The 19,803-nt window shown below is 36.9% G+C and overlaps 1 protein-coding gene across 1 annotated transcript in view; it reads left to right on the forward strand.

The window, feature by feature from the left end:
- Window positions 1-1,566: 1,566 nt before the first annotated feature.
- Window positions 1,567-19,803, forward strand: part of REDIC1 (regulator of DNA class I crossover intermediates 1) — a 73,686-nt gene continuing 55,449 nt past the window's right edge. Inside the window, exons 1-2 of the mRNA XM_070494785.1 lie at window positions 1,567-1,726; window positions 19,115-19,154. Of these exons, the coding sequence (XP_070350886.1) occupies window positions 1,704-1,726; window positions 19,115-19,154 (63 nt within the window). The 5' untranslated portion in view covers window positions 1,567-1,703. The remainder of the gene's footprint in view (window positions 1,727-19,114; window positions 19,155-19,803) is intronic.

The raw sequence follows: 19,803 nt of genomic DNA on the forward strand, positions 1-19,803 counted from the left end.
ATTTCCTTCTCAGCAAATGCTAAGTAGTATTTTATCTGTGCTGTATTCCTTTCTTGAACTGTTTCCTGACCCAAGAGATTACCTAATTGCCCTACTGGCCCTAAAATAGCACAGCATTTGACTCATTATCTACCAGTCATGCTAGCCTTATTCATGTGAGCCACAAACACAATGAAGATGAGATCTTCGGTCAATATTTCATCTGTTACAAATAACCACCTAATAACTGGTTCATAATGAAATGTCTTTTGCTGTGAAGGAAAACCCAGCAAATATCTTGTCTGAGGATGTATCTCATAGATTAATCTTTCCTTAGCCTAATTTACCACTTCCACTGCCTCTCTGTGACTGGAAGGAAAGCAGTGACTCTAGTCAGAGAGAAGACATGGTTCTATCCAGCTCCCACTTCTTGACTCTTCTCAACAGATTGGTCAACCTGTCCTTTATGTCTCTACCTATAGAATATATTTTAAAAGGTCAGTCAATCCTCTATAAAATTATTTTCCCCTTCTAGTTAATTTAGTTAATTTGTACCTGTTTCAAAATGTTGAAAGTAGGAAAGGCTAACGCACTGGGCCATTGCTTCTGACTCGACTGTATGGTTTAGTTACTGAAAAACGATGAGCTACTCCATGACGAAGACTAATTTGTTCTGAAATGCTATACTCACTTGGTTTAATTCAAACCAATGATAGATATACTTTGGTGAATTTTTGTGACAAAAATCAGTATTTATATGATTAAACGACATCTACCAGGGCACATAATCCTATTTTAGGCAACTATATTTTAGGCACTATTTCCCAATGAGTTAACAGAAAATGTATCATATTTGAAAATGAGAGATTGCCCAGGTTAAAAATCTGGAAAACAATCATGACAATTGGAAAAAAACACCATTTTGTGCATTTGTTTGGTACAGGAGATTTCTAGTTTCTAACAAAAATATCATAGAACAGTGTGTAAGATACACATTTTGTGAGGATATACAAACATAACACAGAAACGATCAGTAAAATCCAACTTTCGTTTTGAGATTTTTTTCGGTAAAGTGTTTAAAGTCTTTGGGTCTTTACAGCTAAACCCAGTTTTGATCAAGCTTTCTAAGAAACCCACAAAATGGTAAGTTACTACAGCGCAATATTTCTAATAAACAACTGTGTACTGAATATTGAAACTGCACGTGAAAGATATTTAAAGGATTTGGATATGGAGTGATGTGGGAATGGAAACATCATCTTGAGGATTACGGATCCATATCTTTGTTCTTGCCTTCTTTTTCTGCCCTCAATCTGTTCTTTGACCTAAAAAAAAAAGGCTGAGACCTACACCAAAGTAAATAAAACTATGGTGGGGGTGGTTTGAAACACTAACCCTGCGGCCACAGCCCGACACTTCATTTCTTGAGGGTTCCTTCGCCCGACCGGTTGAAACTGCTGTGTTCTTCCTCCTTCGGGCGCGCTGCTTTCCCACAGCGTCCCCTGCGGCCCTATCAGGACAGCGTCTCCGCAGAAACCGCAGAGGCTGCCGGGAGACCCGGAAGGAGCCCAACCAGGCCGCAAAGGCTGTAGGGAGGCTGGGCTATAGGCCCATGGGCCGGAGAGGAGCGGGCTGAAACCCAGGAAGCTGTGGCTTAGCACTGAACGGAGCCGTCTGAAGTGCAGCTGTCAGAACCCCAGTGTCTTCTCAGAAGTTTTGGGGAGATGAACTGGGTCGGGGGCTCCCGGTGAGTCGTGCTGCTGGAGCTTGAGACTGTAGCCTTGCGTCCCTGGACTTGCATTCCCATCATGGCGCCTCTTTCCTAGGCCTCAGAGGGGAGGGCACAGCCTTGCCTGGGGGCAACTTGCTAGGAGAGATCTTTTAATCTTCCCCAAGCCGGGGGACCCTAGCACCATGTCTCTGCTCTTAAACCGAAAGCAGCTCAGCTTTTCCCCCACTGTCTTTCCAAAAGCTTCACATGTGGGGCCCGCCGTGGGTGAGGTTCTCTGCTCTCCCTCCCCCGCTTCCGGGGTCCTCCTCCTCTAATGAGACCTCTGAGCAGCTGAGCCCTCTTCTCGCCCCTGCTTCTCCCTTTTCGAAGGGATTTCTTTGCGTCAATATATCATCTTTGCACAAATTTGTAAGGCGTTATGGAAGAGGCCATTCCCTGCTGCCCTTAAATCCATTGGTGGGGGCTCGTATCCACCATAAATCCAATTTAGTTTGTTTTTGCAAGGGAGGGAAAGTGAAGCGTTTTTTGCTTTAACTTACAACAGAATTTACAATTTGTTTTGTATTTAGAATTAATCACATGAAGGAGGATGAGTTGACAGTTTAGCTTTATGTGACCTGTTCATTGCTGTTGACCTTCAAGTCCACTAGAATGGAAATCATGTGGGCCTGTAATTTCGTTTGATCAAATTCCCTGACGAAAAGAATTGTTTTGATTGAAACATTAAGCCATTAAATACAATTTTTGTCACAAGTAGACCCAGGACAGTGATGATATGGTTAGAATATAACACATTTAAATTCTTAGGAATTTTATAAGAGGAAAGACAGCTTTTGTGTTCAAGTATTGTAACTATGTCTGATAATTTTAGCAATAGCATTTATCCTGTTGAAGATATGTTAGCATCGTATTTTAGAAATTGATCTGATTTATTCCTAGCTAATGTTCTAGCATCACACTTCCACTTTGGAGAAAAGTGAAAACTCACTTACAAACGTCACACAATTTAGTTGATACATGATTATAATTTGATGTTTTTGAATTCTTTAAAATGTGAATATTAAATGAGATACAAAATCATCTTACAAATGCTTAAGCGGTATTAAAATATAGGTGCTATTATTATTCTGTCATATATCTTCTGGTTATTCAGGGAGTAGTATTTTGGTTGCTAGTGGGAGGATGCAAAAGCAATGTACTGCAGGAAACGTGTAGTCTAGGATTGTGTTTCTCAAAATGAGGTAGTGCTGCACCTGGAGATATTAGGTACCAGGGGGTTAAGAAACCACAGAAGAAACGTGACACATCTCCCTGGAGCATCAGTTTTATTCACAGATCGGAGGAAAATATATTTTTTAATTTAAGTAAACATGGATATGTTATAGAGTAAAAGGGAAAACTTGTGTGAAATTGTAAGAGAAAATATGGAATTTTAAATAAATTTTCTTGGGGAGGTTGGGCTCGTCAGGGTCAAACTCCAGACTGGTAATGAAAAAATGAGTGTCTCCACTTTGTACTATCCCAGCAAACAAAGGTAGACAAGATTAGTTGATAATGGCTCTCTGACCATCAGGCCGTAAGAGTCTCAGAATCTGAGACAGTGCTTAGTAATCACTAGCAGTTGATTGGAGCTGCTATAGGGTAGAAGTTTTAATCCTTGTCTCAGACCATCCTTGAGTACTTGTTTATTTCCCTCTGTTGTAGGATTAGTTTTTGTTTGAAAATTTTGAGAACTGTTAGGAACTTAAAATATAGACGAGTAACTAGAGAACGTTTACAAAGCTCTCTCAGAACTGCTCCATCAGAGAATTCAGCATTAATTAATTCAACAAATACGTTTTTACTTGCCTCCCTGTTTAGGGCATTGTCAAGCTGTATAGTGGGATTCAAAAAAGAAAAAGATAAAACTTTGGACCACAAAAAGAATTTATGGTAGAATGGTGAGATTTGAATTAGGTGAATGATTTTAAGACTAGGTAGTTAAATGGCACTTAATATATAACAAGTGCTGTTCTAAGAACTTTTTGTATACTAGCTCATTTACTCTTAAGAAGAGCCCTATGAGGTATGTACAAATGTTATCCTCATTTTACTGATAGGGAAACTGAGGCACCGTTAATGTTAAGTGGCTTGCCAAGGTCACCCAGCTAATCAATGACAGTTATTTGAGAACCATATGCTTAATGGCTATGCTATGCTATGCAATGTAGAAATACGAGTATTGTGAAAGTGGCACATGTAAAGGGCTATGGATATTTAGAGAACAGAGAAATTACCTTAAACCTTGAAGGATAACAGTGTTGCACAGAACAAGCGCCACAGAGAAACAATGAAACACAGGTTCTTGAAAGCTGAAAAGGAAGTGAGATAAATAATTATCAAATTGGAGACCTAGTTTTTACCAAGGCTTCTTAGAAGAGATGGGTTGGGAGGGCGATATTAAAGAACCTGAAAGGATTATTTGGCAGACAGTAGATAGGTCTGCATTAAGACAGGAAAACACTTGCAAAGAGGCTTTATACCTTTTTTCCAAGGAAATGAATGAAGCAGGCTATAGCAAGTTTATATTTTGGTTGTAGCAACCTGATTGTATACACTAAATCAAACCAGGGTATTCTTGTTGTGTATTATAGGGACCTGATATACAGTTTAATTGCAGAATCATTTGATAGGAGCGTCTTTACAATTGCAAAGGTCTTTGCAAGTTTTCTTGGCATAAAAGAAACTTGGCATTTAACTTTTTGCTGCTCTTCTGTTTGGGGAGTCTACCAGTCATATGTAAGATTTTTTTTGTGAGGGAAGGGACTGGTGGCTAGGGAAGAAATAAGCTTTCCTTATTTTGCTTTTTAAATTACTTGGTTTGGCTTTAGTGTTATGGTTTGTGGACATCTTTGAAGATATAACATTTCATTTCAAACAAAGTCTCATTTAGGGTAAAGAGATTTGGTCTAAGCTGAAACTAATTGACGTATCTATGATAGCAGTTCCCAGTCTACTGTCCCTGAAACTTGCTAATCAGCCATAATGTCAGGTTTTTCAATTTAATGGGTTCTTTCTTTTTTTCCTAAAATTATATTCTTTTTTTGACTTAAAATGCCCCTCCCATTTTAAGTCCTTTCTTTTTTTCTCCCCCTGCTTTTTCTTCCCAAATCCCCCCAGTACATATTTTAGTTGTGGCATGTGGGGCGCCACCTCAGTGTGGCCTGATGAGTGGTGCCATGTCCACGCCCGGGATCTGAACCAGCGAAACGCTGGGCCACCTAAGCAGAGGGCGCGAACTTAACCACTTGGCCACGGGGCTGGTCCCAAGTCCTTTCTTGACAAAATTAAAAATATGAATCATTTGTCAGTCTTACCAATTAAAGAATTTTTTTTTTTTTTTTACTTGTCTGGGAATCATTGACCTAGAACTCTAATCTTTGTTTTGTACTTTTACGTCAGCACTGAGACCCTGTGTTTTCCTAGTCGTATTGAGGTGTAAATTTGAAAGAGGACAGGTATAAGCACTGATCTCTTTAATTTGGAAAAGATTCTCTTTTATTTTCAGTATTTGGTGATCGATGACTTGTTTCACCAAATTCATAGCCACCTCAGACGTGAAGGTGGTAGGAAGAGAAGAGAGAAACGAGAAGATAAAGATGTGACCAGTCTTTGGGCCTCGATATGCTATTCAGAATGGGGTCAACTATAGATCTGAAACACAGCACTATACATGCAGTGTAAGAAGACTTTTTGTTTTAATTAGAGGAGGTTTATTTTTATAACTTAGATTGAAGAATGCAACCCGTGTCATAAGAAAGACACAGATAAAATCCTGTTTGAATTTAGGTGAGGGAGAGGTTTGCATTTGTAAATGTAGGCCTAGAATATTCACCTGTGCAAAGTATTTAGTGAGTGCTATGCACCAGGCACTGTACCAGGTCAGAGTATAAAGTAACTGAAATTTAGTCTCTTTCTGAGAGATTTATAGCTTATTGGGGAGGGGGGAATATGACATTCCATAAAGTTTGAAAATGTTGAAAGATCAGGGGCCAAAATATATGATTTAAAAAAAACAGTGTGAACAATAGTAGAACATAGGAAAGTTTTAGCTGAGAGTTTGGCAAATCAGAAACAAGGCTAAAGGAAAGTTTGATGGAGAAAAAGAAGAAAATAAATGTTACGTAAATAGTTGGAGATAAGATTACTTATTTAAATATTTAAAAATGTGTATATGTGTCTGTGTGATGGTGAGGTTGAAAAGCAGACTGAGAAGTTGAAATTTGATCTGTTGGATATTGAGGAGTCATTCAAATTCAGAAGTACCACAGTGAAAGTGGTATTCTATGACTTTGTTTGTGGTGGTAGTGGTGTGTAGTTTGGAATATAGTGGTGAAAGACTCCAAGACAGTGATACCAGTTAGGATTCTTCTGGGGAAAAATAATCAGTACTATTTTTCCATTTTCTTGTATGACTATATATTTTCCAGATCAAATCAAAACCAGTCCTAGGGCTGGCGCGGTGGCCGAGTGGTTAAGTTCCTGTGCTCTGCTTCGGCGGCCCGGGGTTTCGCCAGTTCGAATCCTGAGCGCCGACATAGCACTGCTCATCAGACTATGCTGAGGCGGTGTCCCACATGCCACAGCTGGAAGGACCCACAACTAAAAATACACAACGATGTACTGGGGGTCTTTGGGAGAAAAAGGAAAAATAAAATCTTTAAAAACAAAACAACCCCCAAAAAAGCAAGCAAAACAAACCAGTCCTATGTGAATTTGGGTTAATTATTAAACCTCTCTGTATAGGAGCAGATCAGGTTGTGAGGGACCTTCATAATGGAAAAAAGAATACAAAATTGTGACTACAAAATTAGGTATAGGGCTTGGAAGGGGAATATGCAGATGAAGGGCTCTGAACTTAAGTTTAATTAGCTTTACAATAAATTCTCTTTACTGTGAATTAGCCTCTGTCCCTGCATCTCTTTCTTCATCTGTTAAATGGGGATAACACTTAAAAGTACGGTGAACATCATCCCAGTTTGCCTAGGACAGTCATGGTTTATGCCTGTGGTCCTAGTGGCACGCCCAGTTTAGCATTTGTTTTCGGAGTTTTTGTTTTTTAATTAAATATAAGCTACCATTAATGGTTCCGTTAAAATGAACCCAGATAGATTCAGTGAACATCCTTTTTTTTTTTTTTAACCTCTGCCATGGTCTGTATTAGTGCATGAGCAACGTGTGCGGTGAAGAACGTTCTCACTTTAACATGTGGTTAAATCTGAAGACATCCAATGATAACCCAGGCCTGACACTTTCCAGATAGAAAGTAACTAACAGCTTCTTTTAAAGATAGCATGAAGGGCACTTGCTGATAAAGTGTGCTGAGACATGAGTTGCTGGGTACAACTAACTTGCTGGATGGGATGGGAGAAGTATTTAATGCTGCTGTCTCTGCTAGCCACTTGTACCAGCTAGTTGTAACATTGCATTCTAAGGTCTGAGAGATTTGTATAGCTGCCATGCCTGGGAGTGGGGTCAATAGGAAACATGGAAAATTTTAGATTAGGTGTAAGTGAAATATTTGCTAGGAACAGAGGCTAATCAGTCCTGTCAGAGTGCCTACAAAGAGTAGTAGGAATGTTGTTGCTACAGTGGTTTTGTCAACAACCGTTTCCTTTTTCATAGTGTTTAGTAATGCTTTTGTAACCTTTTGGCAGCAGGGAGCTCAAATAAAGGAAAATTAATGCTTAATGATAAATACTGATGTTTTGTTTTTCATTTGAGTTGATGAATCTATAACTAGTACACAAAATGTTTGCCAGCATTTAGCATCTCTCATGGTCACATGACAATCTGAATGCACAAATCTGCTGAAAAAGCATCAGGAGTTACTTTCAGATTTGGTAGTTATTTTAAGGAGATTATAGCTGCAGACAATAGTTTGACACATGTAACTGCAGAACATTAAAGATAAAATTATTTCTGCAATGATAATATAAATAGAAATTTGATGGATCATAGCATCTTGGGTAAAACAGGACTCTTACTAAATTATGTAACCTGTGTAGCCAAGATACACTTGGAATTGGTTGTAGTTCATGTATATTTCACAGTTGTAGTCAAAGAGGCTTGATATTTTACTGAACAAAGCTACAGTTGTCAAAATTTTCAATTTTTTATATGCACAGTTAATGTAACTGAATTACACTGTTTTTGAGACAATACTGATGTTGAATCCAAAAAAGAATACTTTGGCGTGTTGTTATAAGCTTGCTTTCTTTGTTGCCTTTTATTAATTGGATTTCATAAACATTTGACTCTTTGAAGAGTTACTTGATAAATCAATCTGTGTATCCTGCATTGTTATTGAACATTTTTGCAAGCAAGTCCTCTAAATTTTGATGACATTTTATTCAAAAACAGTTGAAAATATTTATTCAAAATATCCCATAAATGGAGTGAAAAACTTCAACTTTAGAAGCTTTTAGTGAATTATAATTGTTGAAATAAAGTTTTTAAGATTTAATTGTGAATAACCTGAAATACACATCTGTGTTGGGCTATCATTCACGTTCTAAGATCTCTTCTATTGTATGACCCAGGAGATGGCTGTTCATGTTTATCATTACAGCCTGTAACTATGAAACAATATTTTCCATGTGAAAGTACTATAAGAATGCAATCTCTAAGAACTTATTTTAATTAGGCTCTGTATTCTGAATATTAGGTGGATTTCTGCCTTATCGATTGACACTTTTTTTCTCAGTACCATACCTTTTGTAATTCATATTACTCTAAAAACTTTTTCTTGTATTGCAAGAGAAGAATTTATATGAAAGCCATAGCATTCTAATGTATATCATTACTATTCCTGACACATCAGGTGGACCTGCTTTAGTTTTGTGGAAAACCAACCTAAGTACTTTTTCTAGGCTAGTTACTGTCCTGAATCTTAATAAGTCTGCTAGCTAACAATGTTAACATTATGATGTCTTAGGTTAATATTAATTTCACTGTGACACAAGCCATAAAATAATTTTTTCAATTGTTAGTTATTGCTTTATTAATTTTATTTACATTTTTCACTTTGAATCACACTTAAGATGTTATTACAAGATTGTAACAATCTGGAAACGGTTTCTTTTGCATGGCACCTCGCCACTAAAAAGATAAACTAAGCAGCAAAATAAAAAGCAAAACAAAATAAACAAAAAAGAAAATTCAAGACTAGCTGACGGTTAAGATATGTGACACCCATAGTATTTAATCCCTAATGTAGTTTCAACATCTCCTGCGTACTCCATGTAAAATGTACGTTCGTGTTGTTCTTGATGTTTCTTTGACCACATTACTGCCTGTCTTTTTTTTTTAAAGAAAGTATTTCTTTAGGGTTTTCCTTTAAATCTTTGCTTACTAGAAAGAATGGCAAGGGGCAGAATGCCCTGTTATATTTCTGTAGTCAGTATGGTTTTATTTCTTCCTTTCTCTTGCTCTTCTTTCCTTCTCCCCCTCCCTCCCTTCTCTTCTCTTCTTTCCCTTTCTTAACCTCTTTACACTTCTCTATTTTACTTTATTCTTTCTATCTTAACGAAGAATAAGGTAATGTAATCTATATGCCTACTTCCCACAATTGATAACTTGTGGAGTGTTCTATGAAGAAGTTATGGCCTTTTGATTTTATTTTCGGTATGTAGCTATAATGGCAACTAATATTGTTCACTTAAACTTTTACTGAAAGAGATGGTTGCAATATATTTCTTTAAAAATCCATTTTCTAGAATAACATAGTAATTACTGTTAAAAAGATGAGCTTCATTCCCACCTCCCCACCCCTAAATCTCTGGTAATTTAAATTTCAGGACAAAAATTAGAGAAACTCTTAAAATTGTTTTTTATAAAGTGCATATAAATTTCATGAAGAAACTGATGTTTGAATGGGGTCTTGAAGGTATTGAAAGTTTTGAGTACAAAATATGGTGGGAGGAGTCACCATATATGGAGAAGAAAAACTATATTTTCATTTGGTCGGGTGTTGGAATACATGAAACACAGGAATGGAAAACAAAGTTGAAATCTAAGTTGGGGCAGGCAATGGAAGTCACGTCCCTAAGTGATAATCAGAGCTGTGTTTTATTGCTATTACCAATGTAGTAAGAAATATAGGAGAACATTTGCATAAAATCAAGGAGACTCTTTAAAGTATAATTATGGTAGCTAGCTACATACTTAATATTGCAGTAGTCAAAGTAGCAAATGACTTCTGAGGATTCACATTTTATATATAGCAAGCTATTTTAATTATCTGCACGCTTTTCTTTTTCTCAGATATAAAATTCCATCTAGTTTACCCCATTATTTGGGGATATTCATTTGTTCTCCCGTCTTTTCTGTCTTATTTTTTTCTACCTTTATTGAGGTATAATTGACAAATAAAATTGTAAGATATTTAAAGTATACCATGTGATGGTTTGATATATGCATACATTGTGAAAGTTAATTAACACATCCATCACCTCAGATATTTCTCTTTTTTGATGAGAACATTTAAGTTCTACTCTCTTAACAGATTTCAATTATACAATACAATGTTATTTTGTATTAACAAATGGTATGGTTACCATGTTATCCTCAGAACTTATTCATCTTATAACTTAAAGTTTGTATGCTTTCACCAACCTCTCCCTATTTACCTGACCCCCCAGCAACCACTTGTCTGTTCTCTGTTTCTGATTTTAACTTTTTTTTAGATTCCGCATATAAGTGGTACCATGTCCTATTTGTCTCTGTCTGACTTAATTATCTAATGCCTTCCAGGTTCATCCATGTTATCACAAATGACAGGATTTCTTTCTTTTTTTTGTGAGGAAGATTGGCCCAGAGCTAACATCTGTTGCCAATCTCTCTCTTTTTGCTTGAGAAGATTGTTGCTGAGTTAATATCTGTGCCAATCTTCTACTTTATGTGGGATGCAGCCACAGCATGGCTTGACACGTGGTGCTAGGTCTGTGCCTGGGATCTGAACCTGCGAACCCCGGGCTGCCAAAGTACAGCATGTGAACTTGACCACTATGCTGCTGGGCTGGTCCAGGATTTCTTTCTTTTAAAAGGGTGAATGATATTCCATGGTGTATATATATATACCAAATTTTCTTGATCCATTCATCCATTGATGTACTCTTAATCTGCTTCATACCTTGGTTGTTGTGAATAAGGCTCCTATGAACATGGGAGTACAGATATCTGTTTGAGATGTTGATTTCTCTTTGGATATATACCCAGAAGTGGTACTGCTGGATCAAATGGTAGTTCTTTTAATTTCTTGAAGAACCTCCATGCTGTTTTCCATAATGGCTGCACCAATTTATATTCCCACCAATAGTGCACAAGGGTTCCCTTTTCTCCACATCCTAATATTTGTTCTCTCTTTTCTTTTTGATGCAAGTCATCCTAAAGGACATGAGGTGATAAATCATTGTGGTTTTGATTTGCATTTCTCTGAGTGTTAGTGATATTGAGCACCTTTTCCTGTACCTGTTGATCATTTGCATGTCTCTTTTGAAAAATGCCTATTTGTGTCCTTTGCCCATTTTTTAAATTTTTTATTAACGTTATGATAGATTACAACCTTGTGAGATTTCAGTTGTACATTTTTGTTAGTCATGTTGTGGGTACACCACTTCCCCCTCTGTGCCCTCCCCCCACCCCCCCTTTTCCCTGGTAACCACCGATCAGATCTCCTTATCAATATGCTAATTTCCACCTATGAGTGGAGTCATATAGAGTTCGTCTTTCTCTGACTCTTTGCCCATTTTTTAACTAGGTTATTTGTTTTTTGCTGTTGAGTAGTATGAGTTCCTCATATTGTGGATATTAAACTCTTATCAGATATAAGATTTGCAAATATTTTCTCCAGTTCCATAGGTTCCCTTTTCATTTTGTTGATGGTTTCCTTTGCTGTGCAGAAGCTTTGTAGTTTGATGTAGTCCCACTTTTTAATTTTTGCTTTTGGTGTCAAATCCAAAAAATCATTGCCGAAACCAATTTCAAGGAGCTTACCCCCTGTGTTTGCTTCTAGGAATTTTATGGTTTCAGGTCTTATATTCAAGTCCTTAATCCATTTAGAGTTGATTTTTGTGTACAGTGTAAGATAACGGTTACAGTTTCATTCTTTTGCATGTGACTGTCTAGTTTTCCCAGCACTATTTATTGAAGAGACTGTCCTTTCCCCACTGTGTATTCTTGGTTCCTTTGTGATAAATTGAATGACCATATATTTCTGGCTTATTTCTGGATATTCTATTCCATTGGTCTGTCTGGCTGTTTCTATGCCAATACCATATTGTTTGATTACTGTCACTTTGTAATATAGTTTGAAATCAGGAAGTATGATGCCTCCAGCTTTCTTCTTTCTCAATTATGCCTTGGCTATTTGGGATCTTTTGTGGTTCCATACAAATAATAGGGTTGTCTGTTTTATTTTTGTGAAAAATGCCACTAGAATTTTGATAGGGATTGCATTGAATCTGATATGTCGTTTGATTTCTGGGCTTTCAATTCTGTTCCATTGATCTGTAGGTCTGTTTTTTTACCAGTGCCATCCTGTTTTGATTACTATAGCTTTGTAGTATATTTTGAAATCAGGGATTGTGATGCCTCCAGCTTTATTCTTTTTTCTCAGGATTGCTTTAGCTGTTTGGGGTCTTTTGTTGCCCCATATGAATTTTAGGATTCTTTGTTCTATTTCTGTGAAGAATGTCATTGGGATTCTGATTGGGATTCTATTGAATCTGCAGATTGCTTTAGGGAGTATGGGCATTTTAACTGTATTTATTCTTCCAATCCATGTGCACGGAGTATCTTTCCATTTCTTTATGTCTTTATCAATTTCTTTCAATAAAGCCTTAATAGTTTTCATTGTATAGGTCTTTCACCTTCTTGGTTAAATTTATTCCTAGATATTTTATTCTTTTTGTTGTGATTGCAAATAGTATTGTATTCTTGAGTTCTCTTTCTCTTAGTTTGTAATTAGAGTATAGAAATGCAAATGATTTTTGCAAGTTCATTTTGTACCCTGCCATTTTTCTGTTATTGTTGATTATTTCTAATAGCTTTCCAATGGATTCTTTAGCGTTTTCTATATATAAAATCATGTCGTTTGCAAACAGTGAGCATTTCACTTCTTCATTGCCTATTTGGATACCCTTTACTTCTTTTTCTTGCCTAATTGCTCTGGCCATACCTCCAGTACTATTTTGAATAAGAGTGGTGAGGATGCGCACCCTTGTCGTGTTTCTGTTCTCAGAGGGATGGCTTTTAGTTTTTCCCCGTTGAGTATGATGTTGGCTTGGGTTTGTCATATATGGCCTGTATTATGTTGAGATACTTTCCTTCTATACCCATTTTATTGAGAGTTTTTATCATAAATGGATGTTAGATCTTGTGAAATGCTTTCTCCGCATCTGAGATGATCACATTTTTTATTCCTCATTTTGTTAATTTGGTGTATCACATTGATTGATTTGTGGATGTTGAACCATCCCTGTGTCCCTGGTATAAATCCCACTTGATCATGGTGTATGGTCCTTTTAAGATATTGCTGTATTCGGTTTGCCAGTATTTTCTTGAGGAGTTTTGTATCTCTGTTCATCAGCAAATTGGCCTGTAATTTTCTTTTTTTGTGTTATCCTTGTCTGGCTTTGGTATCAGCTTGATGTTGGCCTTGTAGAATGACTTAGGAAGTATGCAGTCTTTTTCAATTTTTTGAAATAGTTTGAGAAGGATAGGTATTAAATCTTTGAATGTTTGGTAGAATTCTTAAGAGAAGCCATCTGGTCCTGGGCTTTTATTTTTTGGGAGGTTTCTGATTACTGTTTCAATCTCTTTACTTGTGATTGGTCTTTTTAATTCTCTATTTCTTCTTGATTGAGCTTTGGCAGATTGTATGAGTCTAAGAATTTATCCGTTTCTTCTGGATTTTGCAATTTGTTGGCATATAGTTTTCATAGTATTCTCTTATGATCCTTTGTATTTCTGTGGTATCGGTTAATTTCTCCTCTTTCATTTCTAATTTTATTTGAGCCTTCTCTCTTTTTTCCTTAGTGAGTCTGGCTAAGGGTTTGTCAATTTTATCTTCTCAAGGAACCAGCACTTGGTCGTTGATCCTTTCTACCATTTTTGTGGCTTCAATTGCATTTATTTTTGCTCTAATTTTTATTATTTCCCTCCTTCTGCTAACTTTGGGTTTTGTTTGTTCTTCTTTTTCTATTTCTGTTACGTGCAGTTTAAAAGTGCTTACTTGAGGGGCGGGCCGCGTGGTTAAGTTCGCGCGCTCCGCTGCAGGCAGCCCAGTGTTTCCTTGGTTCGAATCCTGGGTGCGGACATGGCACTGCTCATCAGACCACGCTGAGGCAGCGTCCCACATGCCACAACTAGAAGAACCCACAACGAAGAATATACAACTATGTACCGGGGGGCTTTGGGGAGAAAAAGGAAATAATAAAATCTTTAAAAAAAAAAAAAAAGTGCTTACTTGAGATTTTTCTTGTTTTTTAAGGTGAGCCTGTGTTGCTATGATTTTCCCTCCTAGGACCACTTTTGCTGCATCCCATGAGTTGGTGTGGTATAATGTATTTTCATTTTCATTTGTCTCCAGATATCTTTTGATTTCTCCTGTAATTTCTTCAATGACCCATTGGTTGTGCAGTACTATGTTGTTTAGCCTCCACATATCTGTCACTTTCGTAGCTTTTTTCTTGTAGTTGGTTTCTAGTTTCATAGCATTATGGTCACAAAAGATGCTTGATATGATTTCAGTCTTCCTAAATTTATTAAGGCTTGCCTTCTTTCCCAACATATGGTCTATCTTTGAGAATGTTCCATGTGCTCTTGAGAAGAATGTGTATTCTGCTGTTTTTATATATGTTCTATTAAGTCCATCTGGTCTCGTTTTTCATTTAATTCCATTATTTCCTTGTAGACTTTCTGTCTAGATGATCTATCCATTGATCTAAGTGGGGTTTTAGGTCCCCTACTATTATTATGTAGTAGTTCACTTCTCCTTTTAGGTTTGTTAATAGTTACTTTATGTACTTTGGTGCTCCTATGTTGGTTGCATCCAAATATGTATTTCTTATTGTAAATTACAATATCACAATGATCAATCTGTTGTTCAAAGTGGGGTTTGAAGTCTCCTGCTATTATTTATTGCTGCCTATTTCTCCTTTTAGTTCTGTTTATATTTGCTTTATATGTTTAGGTGCTCCAATGTTGGGTGCATAAATATTTACAGTTCTTGTATCCTTTTGATGAATTGACTCCTTTATCATTTTATAATGGCCTTTGCTGTCTCTTGTTACAGTCTTTGTCTTCAAGTCTGTTTTGTCTGAGAATTATGCTACCCTAGCTTTTGGTTTCCCTTTGCATGTAATGTCTTTTTCCATCCCTTCACTTTCAGTCTGTTTGTGTCCGTAATGCTGAGATGAGTCTCTTGTAGGCAACATATATTTGGGTCATGTTTTTTAATCCATTCAGCCAAAAAACATTTACATTTAAAGTAATTATTTACATGGATGGACTTACCATGGCCGTTTTGTTGTTTTCTGGTTGTTTTGTAATTCTTCTATTCCTTTCTTCCTCTCTTGTTCTCTTCCTGTGTGATTTGATGATTTTCTCTATGGTATACTTTGATAACTTTCTCTTTATCTTGTATATCTCCTCTAGCCTTTTACTTTGTGGTTACCATGAGGCTTACTTAAAACATACTTGCCTGCTCACTCCATGTTGAACCCTGAGGGGATAGCTCTGGTGAGTGCTGCATTCCTGTTAAGAATGCTTATTTATTTGCCATAGTCTTGTGGACACAAGCCCATTGGCTTTCAGAGCTAGGTGTTTTGGGAGTCTGTCTGTTTGGTGAGAGTCTTAAAATTTGGATCACTAGATGTGAAGGTCAAACCCTTTGCTCCTCATGGAGAAGGTGGAGTTGGGGATTCCCTTCTGACTGTATGGCATTGTGGCAGGGGTGGGGTTTATGATGAGAGTGTGTCTCAGCCTTTCCTACCTGTTTCAACCTGGGTATTTTTGCATTTGTCCCGTGTGTATGAGTCGCTAGTCTAGTTTCTGGATCTCTTTCAGAGGGAATGCTCCAAGTGTAGCTGTACATTTGGTGTGTCTGTGGGAAGAGGGGAACTCAAGATCCTCCTATATCATCATCTTGGTCAACCCTTGGGGGAGAAAAAAAACAACTTTACAGTTTTATTTTAAGTTAGCCTAAGCAAAACTGTTAGAAGCAACTATTAAGAATATATATATATATATTTTTTTTTTCCACTGACATAGCCAAGTAAAAAGTCACTTGGATTGTCAACTAGTTTAATTTTAATCTACATCTCTTTAGTGGACATTTGTACTCACTGGCAGCCAAGCATCTGAGCCCCTTATCTATGTGTGGGGGTATTTCCTACCTTATGAGTTTTGGTGATAGGCACAGATCACCTCCCTATGTGGAATCTTGGGGAAAAAACCCAGACATTTGTTTCACTATGCTTTGCAGCTAGCAAATGGGCATGTGACCTAAGCTGAGACTTAGATGCACTTGTCCTGTACTTTGAATTAGAAGCTAGTAACACAAAGAAGTAGGGACTACAGAGCTTCTATTGTAGTTGGAAGCAGTTGCAAGAGCTGCAGCAGGATTGAATTTTAATGCCAGTGATGCCAGGGGGTGGTGTTCACTGTCCAGGAGTGGAACTGGTGCAGTCAGTGGTGTTTAGTGTTCACCAGTGCTGGCAGTGGTGTCCTTATGAGACTAATTATGGCTTGATTTTGACTATGATGCCACAGCTCCCTAGACTTCCTTGTTCTTGCCAGGTGCCAAACGTGCTTCCTCAGCCTTGTTGACATGTTTGTTGGTTACCTGATTTTGTTTTAATAAATTTATTTTCTGTTTAAATTAACCAAAGGAGCTTTCAATTTCTTGTAACTTAAGAATCCTAACTGATGCAGTTTTCTTTTCTAGTGCAGGTAATTGAGAGTGACTATATTTGGTAAAACATTTAGACATATAGTACTATTTAGTAGCATTGGTTACCTTAATAATAATTTAAAATGTTCTTTTTATGAAATTGCCTTTGACTTATATGTTAGGATCTTTTTTCACTTTCACTGTGGTCTAGTATTAGTAGGCTAATCTAGCAATTGGTCTTGAAATCCTAATTAATTTTTTCTTAGGCACATAGGAATAGGGATTATGGAGTACATAGAATTTGGTGAGAGCCATAAGAGTGTCCTGGATAATGGAAAATCAGCCTGGAGTAAAATCACTTGATTTATACATATATGAAGACTGTATTTAGGCTTTGGCTAGTCCCTAATTCTATTGATCTTTATAATGTGGGAACTTCTTATAGAATTGATTTTTCTTCCTACTATCTCTGTAATCTGGATTGTTTAATACTGCTGGCTCTGTCATACTTCTTATATTTCGGAACTTTGAAAAGTCGCTTTGCTTTCTTTTTTTTTTGAGGAAGATTAGCTCTGAGCTAACTGCTGCCAATCCTCCTCTTTTTGCTGAGGAAGACTGGCCCTGAGCTAACATCTGTGCACATCTTCCTCTACTTTATACGTGGGACGCCTACCATGGCATGGCTTGCCAGGCGGTTCCATGTCCACCCCTGGGATCCGAACCGGCGAAACCCAGGCCGCCAAAGCGGAATATGCACACTTAACTGCTGCACCACCGGTCCAGCCCCCGCTTTGCTTTCTTTGCCTTAAGTTTTAAAATGATGGAGAATAAACTAATCTCTAATGTCTTCTCTAGCCTTAGCATTTGATGGGTCAATGAAATGTGATTTATTTCCTTTTTCTTTTCTAAAGTTTGAATGCCAGCAGTGCACTTATGCTGCATGGATCTGGACAGATCGAATTCTTTGCTCAGTGAACTCAAAATGGTCAATTAAGACATAGCTATCTGGAAGTATGTTAAAGTACAAGTTCAGTAAGTACCAAAGTCTGGGGGTATTCAGTAACTGTCATTCATGTAGTTTATGAAAATCATTTGGAAAATGAACAGCTTTGTATATTCACAATTGACATTCTTGGAAGACAGTATAATATCTGGTTGAAAACTTCAAAACCAGAATGCTTAGGTTTCAGTCTGGCTCTACCATTTATTAGCAGTGTCACCTTGGGCAAGTTACTTAACCTCTCTGCATCTTAGTTTCTTAATCAGTAAAATGGGGATAAAAATAGAACCTACCTTACGAGTTCCTGTGAAGATTAAATGAGTTTGTACATGTAAAGTATCTGAAGTGTCTAGAAAGGTGCAAGACATATGGTACTCATCATTAGCAATTATTATTTTCATGTTATTATGTAATCTCATATAGCTAAAATACATTTTGTCATTTTACTTATAATTCTTGTACAAATCTTGAATTTGAGATCATAGTTTCATGTATATCCAAAAGATTTATTGTGCATATCTGCTTATCTTGTCATGAATGTTTTATGGCATTCTACTATTATTAATAGAGCAAATAATTTATAACCATTAAATATTGCACTATCATGGGATTCGTTGCAGTGTTTGGCACAGAGATCATAGGTGTGAAGCACATCCATAAAAGCCAGCTGTGTTTTAAAGAAGTTATGAGATTTCAAGTATGCATAGCTGATATAGTAATGTAACTGAATTGCTCTAATAATAAACTTAACATTTCTTTCAATCCTATGTAGATTTTGGTCCTTTCTCTACTTCCTGTTGATAGAAGTAGAATATTGAAATACAAGGAAAATTAAAATGGCAGCATTGACCAAGAATATTGCTATCATATGAGAATGTTTCAGTGGTACCTCCTTGCCAATGCATTGATTTCTCTTTGCTTATCTTGATTTTATAATTCAGATGTATTTTATGCTTCATTATTAATGATAGGTCTAGAGTCTTTCTTATTAGTTCTTGGATTTTCTATCTAAGAAAATTTTGTGACACAGTATATACTATAACATTTGAGAACATTTTCATAGTTTCTTTTCATAAAATAGCATAATTATCACTATACTTTTAGATTTTAATTCCAAATCTTTAATTCAACTAAAATGACAATCATTTTATTTTATTTATGTATTTATTTTGGTGAGGAAGATTGACCCTGAGCTAATATCTGGTTCCCATCTTCCTCTTTTTGCTTGAGGAACATTGTCCCTGAGCTAACATCTGTGCCAGTCTTCCTCTATTTTGTATGTGGGATGCTGCCACAGCATGGCATGATGAGCAGCGTGTAGGGCCGTGCCTGGTATCTGAACCCAGGAACCCTGGGCCACCAAGGTGGAGCATGTGAACTTAACCAGTTTGCCACCAGGCTGGCTCAACAATCATTTTAGAGACCATTTCTTTAATCATTGTATTTTTTATCCTGTTTCCTTTTTCAGGACCAGGGTTCTGATCAAGCAGGAAAGGAGAAAGCAAAAGGTAAAGAGAATATGTTTATTTGTGTTAGCTTTATGAAAAAAGTGATCTTCTGAAGCATTTTCCCAAGGGTAATAACTAAGTGAAATTGGAAGACTCTCTTCCTTTAGTCTTCTCAACCTTATAGATAGCTTGATAACCAACCATTTTGCTTAGGCAGAGACTTAAGGACCTTGTTGATTCTTGTTGTCATTCTAGTTCCAAGATGTATCCCAAGTCTGATAACTTCTCACTACCTATACTATTAGCACCCTGATTCAAATCATCATCATTTATTGCCTAGAGTAGTATAATGGCCTTATAACCTACCTCCTTTTTTTGTTTTTTAATTACATTGATCATTACACAGTAAAGTTGAGCATGTATGTACTTTACAGCTCAGCAGTATATATCTGAGTGAAACTCTTCCACTTGTGAACTTTGAGACATGTACAAGCTTGTTTGGATATTGTTGTTGTTAAGTAGCAAACAAAAAAAAGAGAGAGAAGGAGGAGAAAGAGAGAAAGAAGGACAGGGGAGGAGGAAGGAAAGGGGACCACCCAAATGTCCATTAGCAGTACAATGGTTAAGCAAATAGTGGCATACCCAAGTAATGATGGAGCAGTGAAAATGTTTCAACTACGTGTAATTAGTGTGGATGAATCTCAAAAAC

Source organism: Equus asinus, chromosome 22 (genome assembly GCF_041296235.1).
Source record: "Equus asinus isolate D_3611 breed Donkey chromosome 22, EquAss-T2T_v2, whole genome shotgun sequence".
Lineage (NCBI taxonomy): Eukaryota > Metazoa > Chordata > Mammalia > Perissodactyla > Equidae > Equus > Equus asinus.